This window comes from Rhinolophus hipposideros (genome assembly GCF_964194185.1).
Source record: "Rhinolophus hipposideros genome assembly, chromosome: X".
Classification (NCBI taxonomy): Eukaryota; Metazoa; Chordata; class Mammalia; order Chiroptera; family Rhinolophidae; genus Rhinolophus; species Rhinolophus hipposideros.
Genome location: NC_138046.1, coordinates 110,312,371 through 110,326,747, shown reverse-complemented (window position 1 = coordinate 110,326,747; position 14,377 = coordinate 110,312,371). Strand labels below are relative to the sequence as shown.

Below are 14,377 nucleotides of genomic sequence, written 5' to 3'. Positions count from 1 at the left end.
TGTGCACAGTGAAATGGGCACAGAAAACCAGAACTAGGTAAGAGCAGGGAAGAAAATCACCACTAGGGCCTATTGGTTTTTCAAGAGCTATTTTATGTTTCCTTACTACATTTTAGAGGAATATGAAACTGTATTAATGCATATCATTCAGAACTGTAAAACTCCTCAACTCCAATTTCAGCATGTATTACTTAATTTTTTAAAAAGAGAACCAGCCTGACCCAGTTCAGATTTAATCACTTTGTGAAAAGAAAAGCTAAAGCAAACCTGTATTATTTTGGGTTAAGTAATTACGCTTCAACATTAAACATACTTTTAAGATGAGACTACTCCACTACCTACCTGGTTTATCTTTCACCCACAAAATGTGTTTTAAAAAATCTAAATGCACAAGCTACAACAAATTATAGACTTCTTACACATATTCTTATAAACTATTCACTCTTTTTGACTCCTGACCAACCTAGGAATCTTATTTATAAAGACACACTGCCTTAACTAAATGAGGAGTCCTGTCCATTGTTTTCAAATGCACTAACCTTCTCAAAAACACTGGATGGGGTCATCAAACAAAACCTGATGTTCTGAATGATGGTATCGGTATGTCTCCAGCGTCTTCTATCATGCCGCAGCCAAGACTGCACAGCCTCGTACAGCTCTATCTCTGGGAACCTGTTCAGATGATCATTATCCAAATAAGACATGAGCTTCTCAAAGCTCAGATAAGACAGGAAGTCAGGCCTGGACATGAGTGGAACAAAGTTGTCTAGCAGAAAGGCGTCCAGCTTCTCCCTGACTCCCTCGATGTTTACACCGAAATCATCTAAGAGTCTCATAATTTCGGCACAGTTCCCTAAGCAGATTTTCGCTAATAGAAAGGAGCAGCAGAACTTCACCACTTCTATAAGTTGAACATACATGGCAGCCTGAAGAATCTCATGAACAGTATTCATACTCAGTTCTATAGTTCCATAGTACATAAACTGAAGAACGTGGCTGAAACCAGTAGCAGTTAGACCTTTTAAATGAATTTTGTCCTGATCTCGCTCCCTCATGTCTGCAGTAAACATAATTCTGAAGTAATCACTCTGGGTGGCCAAGAGTGCTTTATGGGCCTGGAACTGATGATCTTCAATAACCAGAGTGACATCAAGAAGCAATCCCTCCTCATACAGTGCTCTGAACCCAGCAGAGACACTGGTGTCATGGATGGAGGAACAGAATCCTTCCATGTCCCCTGCCATGAATCACCTGGAAAAAAAGTAATCAAAGAAAACTGTGTTAATCATTTCCATGCATTCTGAAGACATTATTAACTTAGAGCTTAAACAATTTTTATAATTATCTCAATTCCACTGTCTAAGTGCTCAATGTACAAGCCCTTTGGGAGAAGACAACCTAAAGATTTGAAGACCAATGTTTTTGGCTTCCCTACCCGGGGGAGAAAAATCTATTAAATACCTATCAAAAAATGGCAAATTGTTAACTTACAAACAACATATGCCTATCCCTTTGATTTTACACTGTTCACCAAATATATTTAAACATGTCCCCAAATTATCAAACAAAAAGGATTTCTCAGCCAAATACTAAATTATGAGAAAAAAACAAAACAGAAATTAAACCAAAAGCACCATTGACCTTGAAAACTCCTAGAAACGTACCCAAAGAATTAAATATGCCAAGTTGTACACACAAGGTTTTTCTTTCTATCCTTATTTATAATAAAAAATTGGCAAGTATTCAAAAGCCCAATAATAGATTAAATAAATATGGTACAGTCCTATAATGGATTACTGTAACAACTAAAAATGATGGCAGCAATCTACCTATTCTGACAAAGGATATTAGGTATTGTTATGTAAAAAAGCAGGCAACTATAGTATACTCAGTATATTTTCAAAAATGAAATACACATGCATAGTTTAGATGAGAAAAAGTCTACAGAAATATATACCAAAAAAACCACGATGTCCCTGGGTAGTCAGATTTCAAGACATTTTGAGGTTTATCTTTTCCTTTTTACCTACTTACCTTATTTTTAAAAATGACCATGTATTGCTTATATATTTAAAACATAAATATGCACTTTAAAGGAAATTAAACCCCATTTTTGCATATCAGAAAAATGAAGCCAAGATAATGCAATTATAATTAGATCTCTTAACTCTTGCTGCGACATTCGGATATGTTTTCCTGTGGCCTGCACTACCTACTTGATGCCACTTAATATGTTTTGAGTATTTTTTCCTAAAATTCAATATAATGGTAAATTACCATACAATAAAGGTTTAAAATAAAAATGTCATTTATGTACAAAGCAGCTCAAAATGTTATTAAATGCATAAAATAGTCAAAATATCAACTTTTTTGTGGATTTTGACACATTTTGAAAAAAAAGCTTGAAATCAATGAATGCAGTGAAAGAGTTAAGAAAAGTAGAATATAGTAATTCAGTTTATTGGACTGTTTATGAAGTAACTTTCTCCTTTTCACTCAACCCCATCCCAGGCCATCTATCCTCTCCTTGACTGTCAGCGCTACCTCCCCAGTAACACATCCTCCCATCCCTAAATTCCCTCCCAACCCTTTCCACTGTGCCCAGTGGATCCTTGCACTTCAGTGTAAACAAACTCCCCTACACGCTCACGCTGGTCACAGAAAGTTTTCTCCAGTCTGATTTAAATTAGGAAAACACTCTTCTATACTCTTCATAGAACAAAATGCTCTCCTATAGTGTACAAACCTACCTTCTAAACCTTCTTCCTACTGTCCTTTTTCTAAAACATGGCCTTTCACTCAGTTAAAAACCCATCATCTATTTCTCCTTCTCACTACCTACACACATCCTGATCAATCTCTGTCCCGCATTCCCTGCCACTTTGGCACCTGGCTAAGCGTCTTCTTCTCCACCTCTCAATGCTCACATAAGATCACTCATCCAAAAATCAAGAATCGAAGTTCTCTAACAACCTCAACTCCTATAACCTCCCCTCTTCCTCCATTTTAAAACCTTATTCCCAAACCCGTTGGACTTTGCCACAATCCAGAACTGGTCCACATCTGAAATCTTAACTGTCCACTTACCACTCTCTGGCTCTTTCACTTTGTCAGTCACCTCTGAACTTCACCTGTGTCCTTCTCCAGCTTAGACCTTATGGTGTGACTCAATTCCTAAGCTCTTTCTGTTCCCCGGCTGGGTGTTTGGATGGCCCATGAGCCCTCCAGCAAAGCAACCGGCACCAGTCCCTTGCTCGACCTCCTTCTTCAGGGAAGCTGGCACTGCCAATCTCACCACTCTATTATCAACGCCTCTCCCTTGATTTACTGAAAGAGCATCTGTGCGTGCCAGGCGCTATGTAGGTACAAAGGTGTGCGCCTTTCAGGAATCTCCTCTGCACCCTGGATTTGGCAGAGCCTCCAGGTGCTGAGTGAAAAGGCTGCTTCCAGGGACATGCTAAAGGCACTACTTCTCCACTCTTGTGAGAAGGCCACCACTAGATTTTACTGTTCTGTTTCATCAATGTATTGTCTATGACACCCTGTATTTAAATTGACATATTATTCCATGTATTCAGTAGTTACCCCAGTCTGAGGTCAACTCAAAAAACCCCCTTTATTAACAAATGAAAGTCCGAAAGGATAATATAACAAAATGTTAAAAATGGTTATCTTAGATGATAGAGTATCAGGCACTTCTACTATTTTTCCCTTTTCACTAATCTCTGTTTTCTAATCTGGAATGACAGTATGTTATTGGTTTTTAAAAGTTCATTTTTTAAAAATAACAACAAAAAAACCCATAATTGCCAAATCCCATGATTACATCCTAGTCCCCATTTCTCAGGATCCTTCTGCAGCACAGCATGACGTCCTCCCTCGGCTCATCACTTTCTCAGCTTCATGGCACTGTTTTCCTGATTCTCTTCCTATTCTTGGGTGGCTTATTTCTCAATCTATTTCTCTATTTCCTGGGCTCATTTTTCTCGAGCTATCCTTGAAACATTGGTGTTCTGTAGGATTCTGTTCTTGCACCTTTTCTCATCTCCTCTAAGCACTGTGTCTCCCAAATGATCTCATCTAAACCCATGGCTTTCCTTAATACCTACCTTTCCCATTATCTTGACAATCTCTGTCCAAATCTCTATCCTTCCACCAGTACTCTATATAGCGAATCGCCTGTTATACACTTCTGGGCGCCCCAGAGGGATGTCAAAATCACCCCATATAAACAGAATCCTAATTCTACCCTCCCCCCATCAGTTCCTTCTTTTGTAGTCCCTATCTTATCAAGAGGCATGCTAGGAGCCTTTCTCCCCATTTGTCCCTCACGTACCTTTAAGTCTTACTAGTTGTACACCATATGTTCACTTACCTAAGACAACAAAGTATGCACAAGATGAAATTAATATCAAATTTTTTTAGTACTCCATTAATCCAAAAGCTATATACTTTCATTTTGTAAAGGTGGAGCACAAGAGCACAAGAGAGCTAGCTGTAATTTGGAAAATCGATATAACATATTTTAGACACTGTAATCAATGCTTGCCAGAACTACTTTACTAACACACTCCAGATTAAAGTAAGCGATCAGGCTTTTTTTTTTGAATTATTTTTAAAGGTAAAATTAATGAGCTTAGAATTTTTCAAGTGATATGAGGCATATGTACACAAATGCGTACTGGAAACAAAAGGAACAGCATACAGTATGGTGTCTGAATAATTAAACATTCTGGTTAGTATAGGGCTATCAACATCACACTAATTATCAATTTTCAAAATAATTAGAAAAAAGTAATGAATTAAAACTGGATGAAAAATTTGCTATTTCATTCTCTTTCTCAGGATCATTATGGACACCAATTATCACTGACTCGTCAAGGCATATCGGTCACATTCAACGAAGATTTAATAGAAGGCTGCACTTCAGCGTTCATATACTTGAAAGTACACTGCTTTTGTTTCATTAATCTGTTATTTTGACAGTGCCTAAAATACCAAATATTTCACTTCCTGTCAAAGTAACCCTCTCTATTCAATGGTCATCACTGTCTGAATAAGGTTTCAAACAGCTAATACTCACTTTTCTAAAAAAGATTCCATCTAAAGGAAATTTTTTAAAAAGGAGATACTAGGGGCGGCCAGTTGGCTCAGCTGGTTAGAGCGCAGTGCTCATACACCCAGGTCACCAGTTCGATTCCCACATGGGCCAGTTAACTGCACCCTCCACTACTAGAGCGAAAAAACCAACGGCTTGACCTGGAACTGAGCTGCGCCCTCCAAAATTAAATTGAAAATGACTTGACTTGGAGCTGATGGGTGCTGGGAAAACATGCTGTTCCCCAATATTCCCCAATTTAAAAAAAAAATTTAACTAAATTAAAAAATACATTTTTAATTAAATTTAAAAATTTTTAAATTAAATTAAAAAATGAGATACTATGCTTTCTCAAAAAAAGCAATCAAGGTTCTAGATACTTTCTAGATACTCACTATGGTGGAAAACATCACAGGGCAAAGAAGAAAAAAGAAGAGGCGGAGGACTGATAAGCTGTGAGGCAACAGACATAACTATGTAAAGACTCCCCGCTGGGCACCCACAGCCCACCAAGGGAGATTCCCAGCAGGCAGGCTTCCACTCTGTGATCCTGTCCCCAATCACATGTGGTCAGACTCAGGTGGGAAACATGAGCCACGACGAACACTCTTTTGTCAAGAATTTAGAAAAGAGAAGAAAGGGAGAAAGAGACGTGCACCGACAGTGTCTGACTGGAACTGGAACATATCAAAGAGCAGCTGTGCGCACCAACTTCTGCCTGCTCTGTGGGCTGAGTAGCAGCGAAAGCCAGTCAACTGAGAAAGAAGAAAGCGAAGCCGAGCGGACAGCAAGCGCTCCAGAACACCTTCATTTTTCAAGTTCCTGGGTCCAGCTCTATCTCTGCCCTTGGGTTCTGAGAGAAATCTTTACATTCTTAGAATAAATTCTCCGTTTTTACTACCTGAGGTGGGTTTTCCCTATGTATAACCAAGATCCCTAATAGTTTTAGAACAGAGATAGCTATACTTTGTGTAAGTTACTCAAACTTTCTTGGTCTTATCTCTGCATGTAAAATGAAAGCATTCAACATGATGATCTCTGAATTTTTTTAATTCTCATTTATTCTATTTTTATATGATTTTACAGATGTTTAATGCACTTATACAGATATGCAGAATAAACTACTGCTATTTTTCAAGTCTTAATGCATTTGTGAAGTTTATCTAATCTAAACTGACTTCTAAAACTAATTTGTGATAGCTGGGACAGAGACAGTTACTTCTTTTCTACATGAAAAAGCTTGGTGCATCTGTGAATAAGACTAACAGCTTTGGAGCAGCAGCAGTATTTTACACTTTCATGGGAAGCATGTATGTAAGTAAAAAGTGATAAAACACTCAGCGGTTAACTGACCAACAATGATACCACTCTCTAAATGCAAGGAGTCAGCTAAGAGTACAGGTCTGGAGTCAGATACATACATTTGAATCCTGATTCTACCTCTTATTAGTTCTGTGATCGTGGGTCAAGCTACTTAGTCTCTCTGAGCTCTACTGTCCTCATTTGTTAAAAAAAAAAAAAAGGAATACTAGTGTTAATAAAGCCTACCTCATAGATTGCTGTGAGAATGAAATGAGTTAATACGTGTAAAGACTTACAAAAGTATGAAGTCCTTAAGTATACCATAACGTTAAGGCTTATTATTATACCCCTTCACTTGGTGCTACCAGAACCAATATAATAAACCAGACCCTCTAACACTTAATTCTGGAGAAACCCTTCTCCCTAGCAACAGCACTTAGAACCCTAGCCCACCTTCTCAGTAAAGCCTCTCAGGACCCAGTTCAACTATAACTAGATAGATGAAGACAGGTCCACAGGTGAAATTTTTCTTCAAGGTCATACAACTAGTTAGAAAGTTAAGGCTAGAATCTGATTTGCCAAAAAAAAAAAAATACACGCGTTTTTAGAAAGAGCAAAACCTTTGCAATCAGAGAGCTTACTAGTCCTTACCACCCATGTGACCTGGAGAAATTTATGAAACTTCATGACCATCCATATATTAGGAATAATCATCATCTTACTGAGTTGGGGTGGTCATTAAATAAATTAACATAAGTTAAATGTCTAGCCCAGAGCAAGGCACCCCACCAGAGGTCAATCAACGATGGCTTCCCTCCTCCAACTCTTGCCTCCTGCGCCCAATCACCCACAAGACCATAGGAACTTGACACTCCTCCAGTGCCCCTCTGTAGACCCACAGCTCCCGAGGGTTGATTACAATGCAAGTCTCTAAGAGACCAGGAGATGTACTGGTAGTCAAAACATGACCTCATTTCGCAGTGACATTGTTTTCCATTTCATCTCATCACACAAGTATAATTTTCTAACTTTTCTGGGCTCCTTATGCTTTTCTACCCTAACCAAAATAGCTATTCTATCTGTGCTGTTCAATATGGAAGCCACCAGCCATGGGGCCACTGAGCACTGCAAATGTGGTTAGTCCCAATTGAAAAGTGCTGTGAGTGTAAAATGGACACCAGATTCTGAAGACTTAGTACCAAAAAAACGGTAAAATATCTCATTATACAAATATTTATATTGAATACATGTTGGAAAAATATTTTGGATATACTGGGTTAAACATATTAAAATTAACCTCACCTGCTTTTTACTTTTAAACTGCGGCCATGAGAAAAGTTAAAATTACATACGTGGCTTGCATATTCTGTTGTACAGCATGGATCTATAACATCAATGTGTAAGATATCAAACAACCAAACTTACAAATGGACACGTGAAACAAAACCAACTTGTTCATAATCCATACCCTGGAAGCTACAAAGGAAAAAAAGTGAGGCTTAAGTTAAAATAAAACAAAAACAACACAAAAACACACATATAACCAAATAAAAAATAAATAGCTAGAAAAAGTGTAAGAAGAATACAAAAAGAAAAATACACAAAATCTTACACATAAGAATTCTCTGAAGAATTATATTTTAGAATTTAAGGAATAAATAATTACAAAAACTGTAAAACGAAAGAAACCTCAAATAAAAATTCTATAAACCAATGAAGACTTGGTGGGGGAGGGAGGGCAGTCCATTAAGGGACTTTGAGAAAAGATACTTAATAACATTAAAATGTTCAATGTGCAGAAATTCCATATTCTCACTTTTCAAAACAGATCATATTAAGGGAAATCATGGTTTATAAACCTGTACATGTATATATTCTACACTTGGCCTTCAGAATTTGAAGTGGTAGGTTTTTTTCAAAAGGGGAACCAACTCAAATTAAACTAAATGACAAGGCATACTTATGCTACTAGGAAAGAAATATTGAAGAGTTTGTTTTGTTTCATAAACTTGGCACTGACTAAAGAAAAAAAGTCTCGCATTTTCTATACATAAGAACAATTAATATAGTGATTCTCAAAGTGTGGTCCAGGGACAATTGGGGTCCTAGTTCCCTAAAAGGACTTTGCAAAGTCAAAACTCTTTTCATAATAATAATTTTAAAAGTAATTTGTCTTTTCCACTTATTCTCTCAGCATTTTCCAGAGGCTACATGTGTGATACCTTAACAGACCGAATCTAAAAGCCATAAGAAGCCCACTGTCATTTATTAAATAAGCCTGACATTAAAGAGATTTGCAAAAATGTAAAACAATGCCACTCTTCTCACCAAGTTTTTCATTCTTTTAGAAAAATTATTTTTAATAAAAAATGTTATTTAAATTAACGTGTAATGGGTTTTTTTTAAATGAATTACAAATAAGTATTTCTTTAAATTCCCACTTTAAATTTCTATTATGATAAATATAGATACAACCTACATATACAAAAGCTCCTTGGGATCCCAATAATTTTTAAGACTATAATGAGGTCCTGAGACCAAAAGGTTGAGTACCACTGAGAATACAATAACACACACACACACACACACACACCAAACTACCTCTTCCTACCTCTGCCTTGGAAGACTATTACTGCTATTTATATCACAAAAATTTTTAACAGTTCAAACTCTCTAGTGACTAGTAAAGAAAGACGTCTGGTGGGGGTAAAATTGGACAGGAAATAAAAGGCAAAGAAATTAAATGCTTCCTTTTCAGTTAGAAGGCCGCCATTCTGATTTGAAGGCAAAAATTCTAGGCAATTAAATAGAAGTTGTTTCAAAATTAACTTCCATGTTTACACCATAAGCAATAATTTAATGCTTTCACAGTCCCCCTCAGCTGCTTGAAAATTCATACAAAACCCTAAGTTATTCAGTACAAAAGCTACATTCTCAGAGAATGAAATTTTTAAATTATTTCATACTGCCTTCATCCTCAAACTGTTAGCCAACCCAAGTTGATGCCTATGCAGGAAATGCCACACTTGCATACTAAAAAGAAAATGCAAGGCTTACTACAGACAAAAATAGAACTAATTTCTGAGTCATAAAATTTCTCACAATTTCTGTAACCTATAAAGTAAAAATTTTAAATTCAACAATCTCAAAGCGGCCAACTTCTCAATCTAAAAGGAAAGAAAAATTTGAAACTAAGCTAATGATTAGCACTAATTTTACCCTCAGATACACTACTCAAATTGAGAAACATCTGTTTAATATGGAAAAAATGGTTGTGTAAGTTAACTTTAATTTGTTTAATACTAGAAGTTCTTCCTTGTCCATCAAAATGGTTTTATAACTCAGTACCAAATTGCAAATGACCATTTAACTAAGCTTTTGGGAAGGTTCTGGGTCCTCCAGCCTCCAGGCTGGCACCTATTATCCAAATTACTTCACTTTTCAGGTATGTTTAGCATTTAGGAGCCCTATAATACACAAAACCTTGTAAGAAAAAACCATTCCTCCTGCTTCAATGCTATTTTTTCATCAGAAGATTTTAATTTAATGCTCCTCTGCTCATTCCTCACTACAAGTAGAAGTAATCCAAGGGTGATGTCATGGAAAACAGCTTCCCTAGCCTTTAGAGATTGGATCCAGTGAGAATTCTAGGAAAAACCTCTATTGGGGAATAACCCCAAATCTTGTAAGTTACATATCCTAACTTAAAATCACCGATATTGTAATGTTAACATTTTAGTCTCCCCAAGAATTAGACCTTTTGGAAGGTCTCAATGTTATGATACAGATTCCCTGCAAATCTTTAAATGATGCAGAATCATTACCTAAATTCAATGATCTTATCAGAGACAACGAATAAATTTTCTATCCATTCTTATTTGCTTCAGTGATTCAGCTAGATGAGCTTTAAAGGTCTTATATTAAAAAGAAAAAATTTGAGGAAATGTCTTTTCTAGTTTATTCCAAAGTTAAAATTTCTAATTTTGAAAAGGCCTTCCACTTTTGGACCAGCAGCAGTACAACATATACCCAGGGCAAAGATGAATTATGAGAGCCCCTCCAATGAGTCCTAAAATGTCCATAATTATCTCCTATTACTCTCCTCCTTGTTCACCCTGCCCCAGATACACTGGCCTCTTTGCTGTTTCTTGAAAACCAGCCACACGCCCACCTTAAGGCCTCTGCACTTGGAATTCACTCCCTCTGCCTGGATCACTCTATCCCCAGACATATATGGTTCCCTTCAGATCTTTACTCGTGTCATCTCAATGAAGCCTTCCCCAAATCCCCTCTTCAAAATCGAAACCCCCCTATACACCCCATCAACCAGAAAATCCCCACTTTCTTTATCTGCTTAATTTTTCTCCGTAGTATATTAAATGGAGATATAGGCTTATTTTCCTTATTCAGTTTACTTTTCGTTGTTTGGTTTTTCTTTTTGTTTTGTTTTGTTTCATTGGCTATTGCATCCCCAGAACCTAGAAAGAATAGCGCTTGGCATATAAGTGCTTAATAAATATTTGTTGGATGAATAAATTTAATACTCACAACCCTCCATGTTCTGTAACCATCCCTGATTTAAAGATGAGAAAAATCAAAGCTCAGAGGTTAAATAAATTGCCAAAAGCTATGATTCTTAATAAGTGGTGGAGTTGGGGTCTGCCTGACTTCAGAGCCTTCGCATTTAACCAACTATCCTACCAATGACTGTCTTTCATTTTTTGAAGAAAAATAAACCCCACACAAGGTACAACATTCCAATTCAGAGGAAATACATGCTAATAAATTAATACAACCCCTCATAAGCTAAAGATTCATTCTCCTCACAGTTAATGTTATTCACTCTCAAAACATTTATGATGGGAAAGGGCAACCGTGACAATGGGACAACTACATAATTTTCAGGGCCCAGGGCAAAATGAAAATGCAGGGCCCCTTAAAATGAAAATGTGGGGTCGCTTGTTCAAAAGCAAGAAAAAAGTATCATTAAAGGTACTAAAACATAAAGCTTTCTCCTTTCTTCTGAGGTCTCTCTTGACTTGTCGTGGTGTTTTTTTATTTGCTGTTTTATTCGTTCTAAGTAAAGAAAAATTAAAAATTTAAATTATTAGCATGAATTTTACCATTCACCTTTATATTGTACAATGCCAGTTTCATACGCAGATTATTAAACCAAGTTTGAAGCCCATCTGAACACCCACGAAGCCAAGCTATCCCTGGTTCCAAGATTTTAGCCCCATACAACCAAGGCAGAAAGGTCAAACCTTAAAATTTCCAATAAAGTAATGATTTAGCAAAATTCTGCCTTCAAGACAAGCGATAAATCCAATGCATAAAAGCTAGCTAGCCTGTTACAGTAGGCTCTTCCTTTTGCTAATTTAATATTGCCCGCCTTATATTATTCTGCCTTTCTAGAAAACACAAAAGCATACTCTGAAAGATAACTGGTATCAGATTATAAATTTAATAATTTAATAAAACATTTCAAAAAAACTATTTGTTAGCTAAAAATAATATACTAAAAAAAATGCTTCTTTTTCACTTTTTGTGGACCATTTTTAAAGTCAAACCATACATTTTTGATGTGTCGAGTAAGAATGATCCTATACTGATATTACACATATTATAAATTCTGACGTCCAATTTTCAAACCACAAATATTTACTATCCTACTATCCCTCCAAGTTAATCAGCAATAAAGAGTGCAAATTAACATCCTTTACCACTGAAAAACTGGTTCTAAGCACCTAAATGTTGTGATTAAGAGAATTAAATTACATAAATATTATTACATTGTCAAATAGTTGAAATTTTGCAAACATTTCTAGATCTATTAAGAATTATAGAAATCTGAATGCATTTATAATCTCTTCAAAAACAATTTTCATATTAGCAGAGATATTCAGGCATCCTGTTCCCAAGATAGGAAAAATAGGCATTAAAATTAGGATATATAACTTAAAAGCATTTTCTGAATTACAATTTAACCAGATTAACAAAAGAAAATATAAATTCGGTAAATATAAAAGACTAAACAAAGGTAAGGTGCTAAATAAATATTGCGAGTAAGAAAAGGGACATAAGCGGCCTAGAAAAATGAAAAGCAAAGCACTACAGTAACGTTAAATTTGAATTAAAGAATACCGTTATTTAAATAAGCAGTTAGCATTTCGTAGGAAGAAGGCCAAGCAATGTGACTATTATATATCTATCTAGTCGATTCACAGCACTGCTTCGATATTCCGGACTTATTGCTTATACTCATAATATAGAAATAAAGAGGCAGCAACAGTTAGCCACTACAACATTAACCACTCCGGCAACGGTTACTTTAAAGATTGCCTTCCATTTTAACACTTTACAGCTATAGATTATTTTCATATATATGGCTTCATATAGTCCTCACTACCGTGTGATGTGGCTATTACTGACTAGATTTCATAGATAAGAAACCATGGCTCGGTAAGGGATTTTCTCAGAGTCACCCGGTCGAACCCAGACATTCTGATTCCACGTTTTATGCCTCGTATTTCGCATAGTTTTATTTCAGGCATAAATAGAATTTTTAAAGGGAAGGAACGGGTTAGGGAGAAAATAATCATGGTACCTGCAGCTGTGTGCTGCAAAAAATGGCTGAATTATGCTTCTTCCTTTTTTTCCCCCCTCCTTGAAAAAAATTAAATTTCAAACAATTTAAGTAAACTCAAAGACAAATTAGGTCCCAGCGCCTATCCAATGTTTGACTCGGATCTGTGCAGAAAGGGCAACCGAATCGGTTCCGACCGCGGGCCCGCGGCCGAAGCCCGGGCTCCCGCAGGCCGGAGGGCCAGGGGCGGCTACGCACCTCGGGGGTCTGTCCAACCTCTAGTGGACGGCAGTCTGCATCAGGAAGAAGCGGGCCGGCGGCCGGGCGGTGGGCGGTCGGGCGCCGGGACGGCACTCGGCAGGCTTCTCGAACGTCTACAAGGGGCCGCTCCGAGACCGGGCTGGGGCGCTCCGGCGGGGGGCGAGTCTGCGCGCCTGCGGTCCCCTCGAAACCAGTCCTGGGAAAGAAGACAGCGCTGAGTCGCGAGTCAAGACAGTCGGGCTCGGCGCGGCGTCGGGGCCGGGCCCAACCTTGCCAATGCCAGGGGCCTCGCAGCGGCCGGCGGGGTTCGGCTGGAGGGCCGACTCGGGGCCGCGGGCGGGGAAAGGGGCTGGGGGGCCGCGGGTAGCAGCAGAAAAGCCGGCAGTGGAGGGGTCGACGACTGCGTCTCCGGGCTTCTGCCCCGAAGCGCGCCGAGCCTCGGGATCACCCACGCCGGGGGTGGAGGAAGGCGGGAAAGGGGCGGGAAAGGGGCGGGGCGTGTGGGGCCACGAGCCAGGGGCCGCTCCGGGCCGCGCGCCCCCTGTGGGCCACGGGAGCCGCCCGGGGCCCGCCCAGGGAGGCGGGGCCCGCCGGCAGGGGGGCTCTGTGCGCCGTCGTCTCAACGCGGAAGCTTGCCACGCGGGTAGGGAGGTCGAAGGGTAGGAAGCCATAAGCTGCAGATCAGGCTCTGGAGGCGCCCTCGGCCCCCGCGGGTGCCTCAAGGGGGCCCGCGTGCGGGCGGCGGCCCAGAGGGTGTTTACCTTCCCCCTGGTCGAACGCCAATGCCGCCATCTTTCAGCCCGCGCGCGTCATTTCCGGCGCCGCGGGAGCGGGAGCGGGTGTGGGAGCGGGGTGGGGGCAGGGCTGTCCCACGCCCGCGAGGCCCCACGTTCCGGTTGGCCACGCCAGCGGGCCCCACGGAGGGCTCAGGCGGCCCCCGGCCCGGCCCGACGCGGCTTACATCGCCGTCGGGGCTGGGAATGCTTGGCTGTGCTAGTCCACGCGCAGACGTGCCTCTTCGTCTGCACGAGCGGTGGGCTCTAGCTAGAGCGGTGCTCCCACCCACCCCTCAACAAGTTTAGGGTTAGGAAGCCCGGAAAATGCCTTTTGGCGTTTTGCACTCGGTGGGG

The 14,377-nt window shown here is 39.5% G+C and overlaps 1 protein-coding gene across 2 annotated transcripts in view; it reads right to left on the bottom strand.

The window, feature by feature from the left end:
- The window catches only part of KLHL15 (kelch like family member 15), a 33,439-nt gene extending 19,375 nt beyond the window's left edge, over nucleotides 1-14,064 (bottom strand). The window contains exons 1-3 of one of the 2 annotated variants that reach the window (XM_081043965.1): nucleotides 14,009-14,064; nucleotides 13,245-13,443; nucleotides 540-1,251 (exon numbers count right to left, since the gene is read on the bottom strand). In XM_081043965.1, the coding sequence (XP_080900091.1) occupies nucleotides 540-1,244 (705 nt within the window). In that variant the 5' untranslated portion in view covers nucleotides 1,245-1,251; nucleotides 13,245-13,443; nucleotides 14,009-14,064. Of the gene's footprint in view, nucleotides 1-539; nucleotides 1,252-13,244; nucleotides 13,444-13,516; nucleotides 13,728-14,008 lie in introns of those variants that run through there. The other variant, XM_081043964.1, reaches the window with a different exon arrangement.
- Between the last annotated feature and the right edge of the window lie 313 nt (nucleotides 14,065-14,377).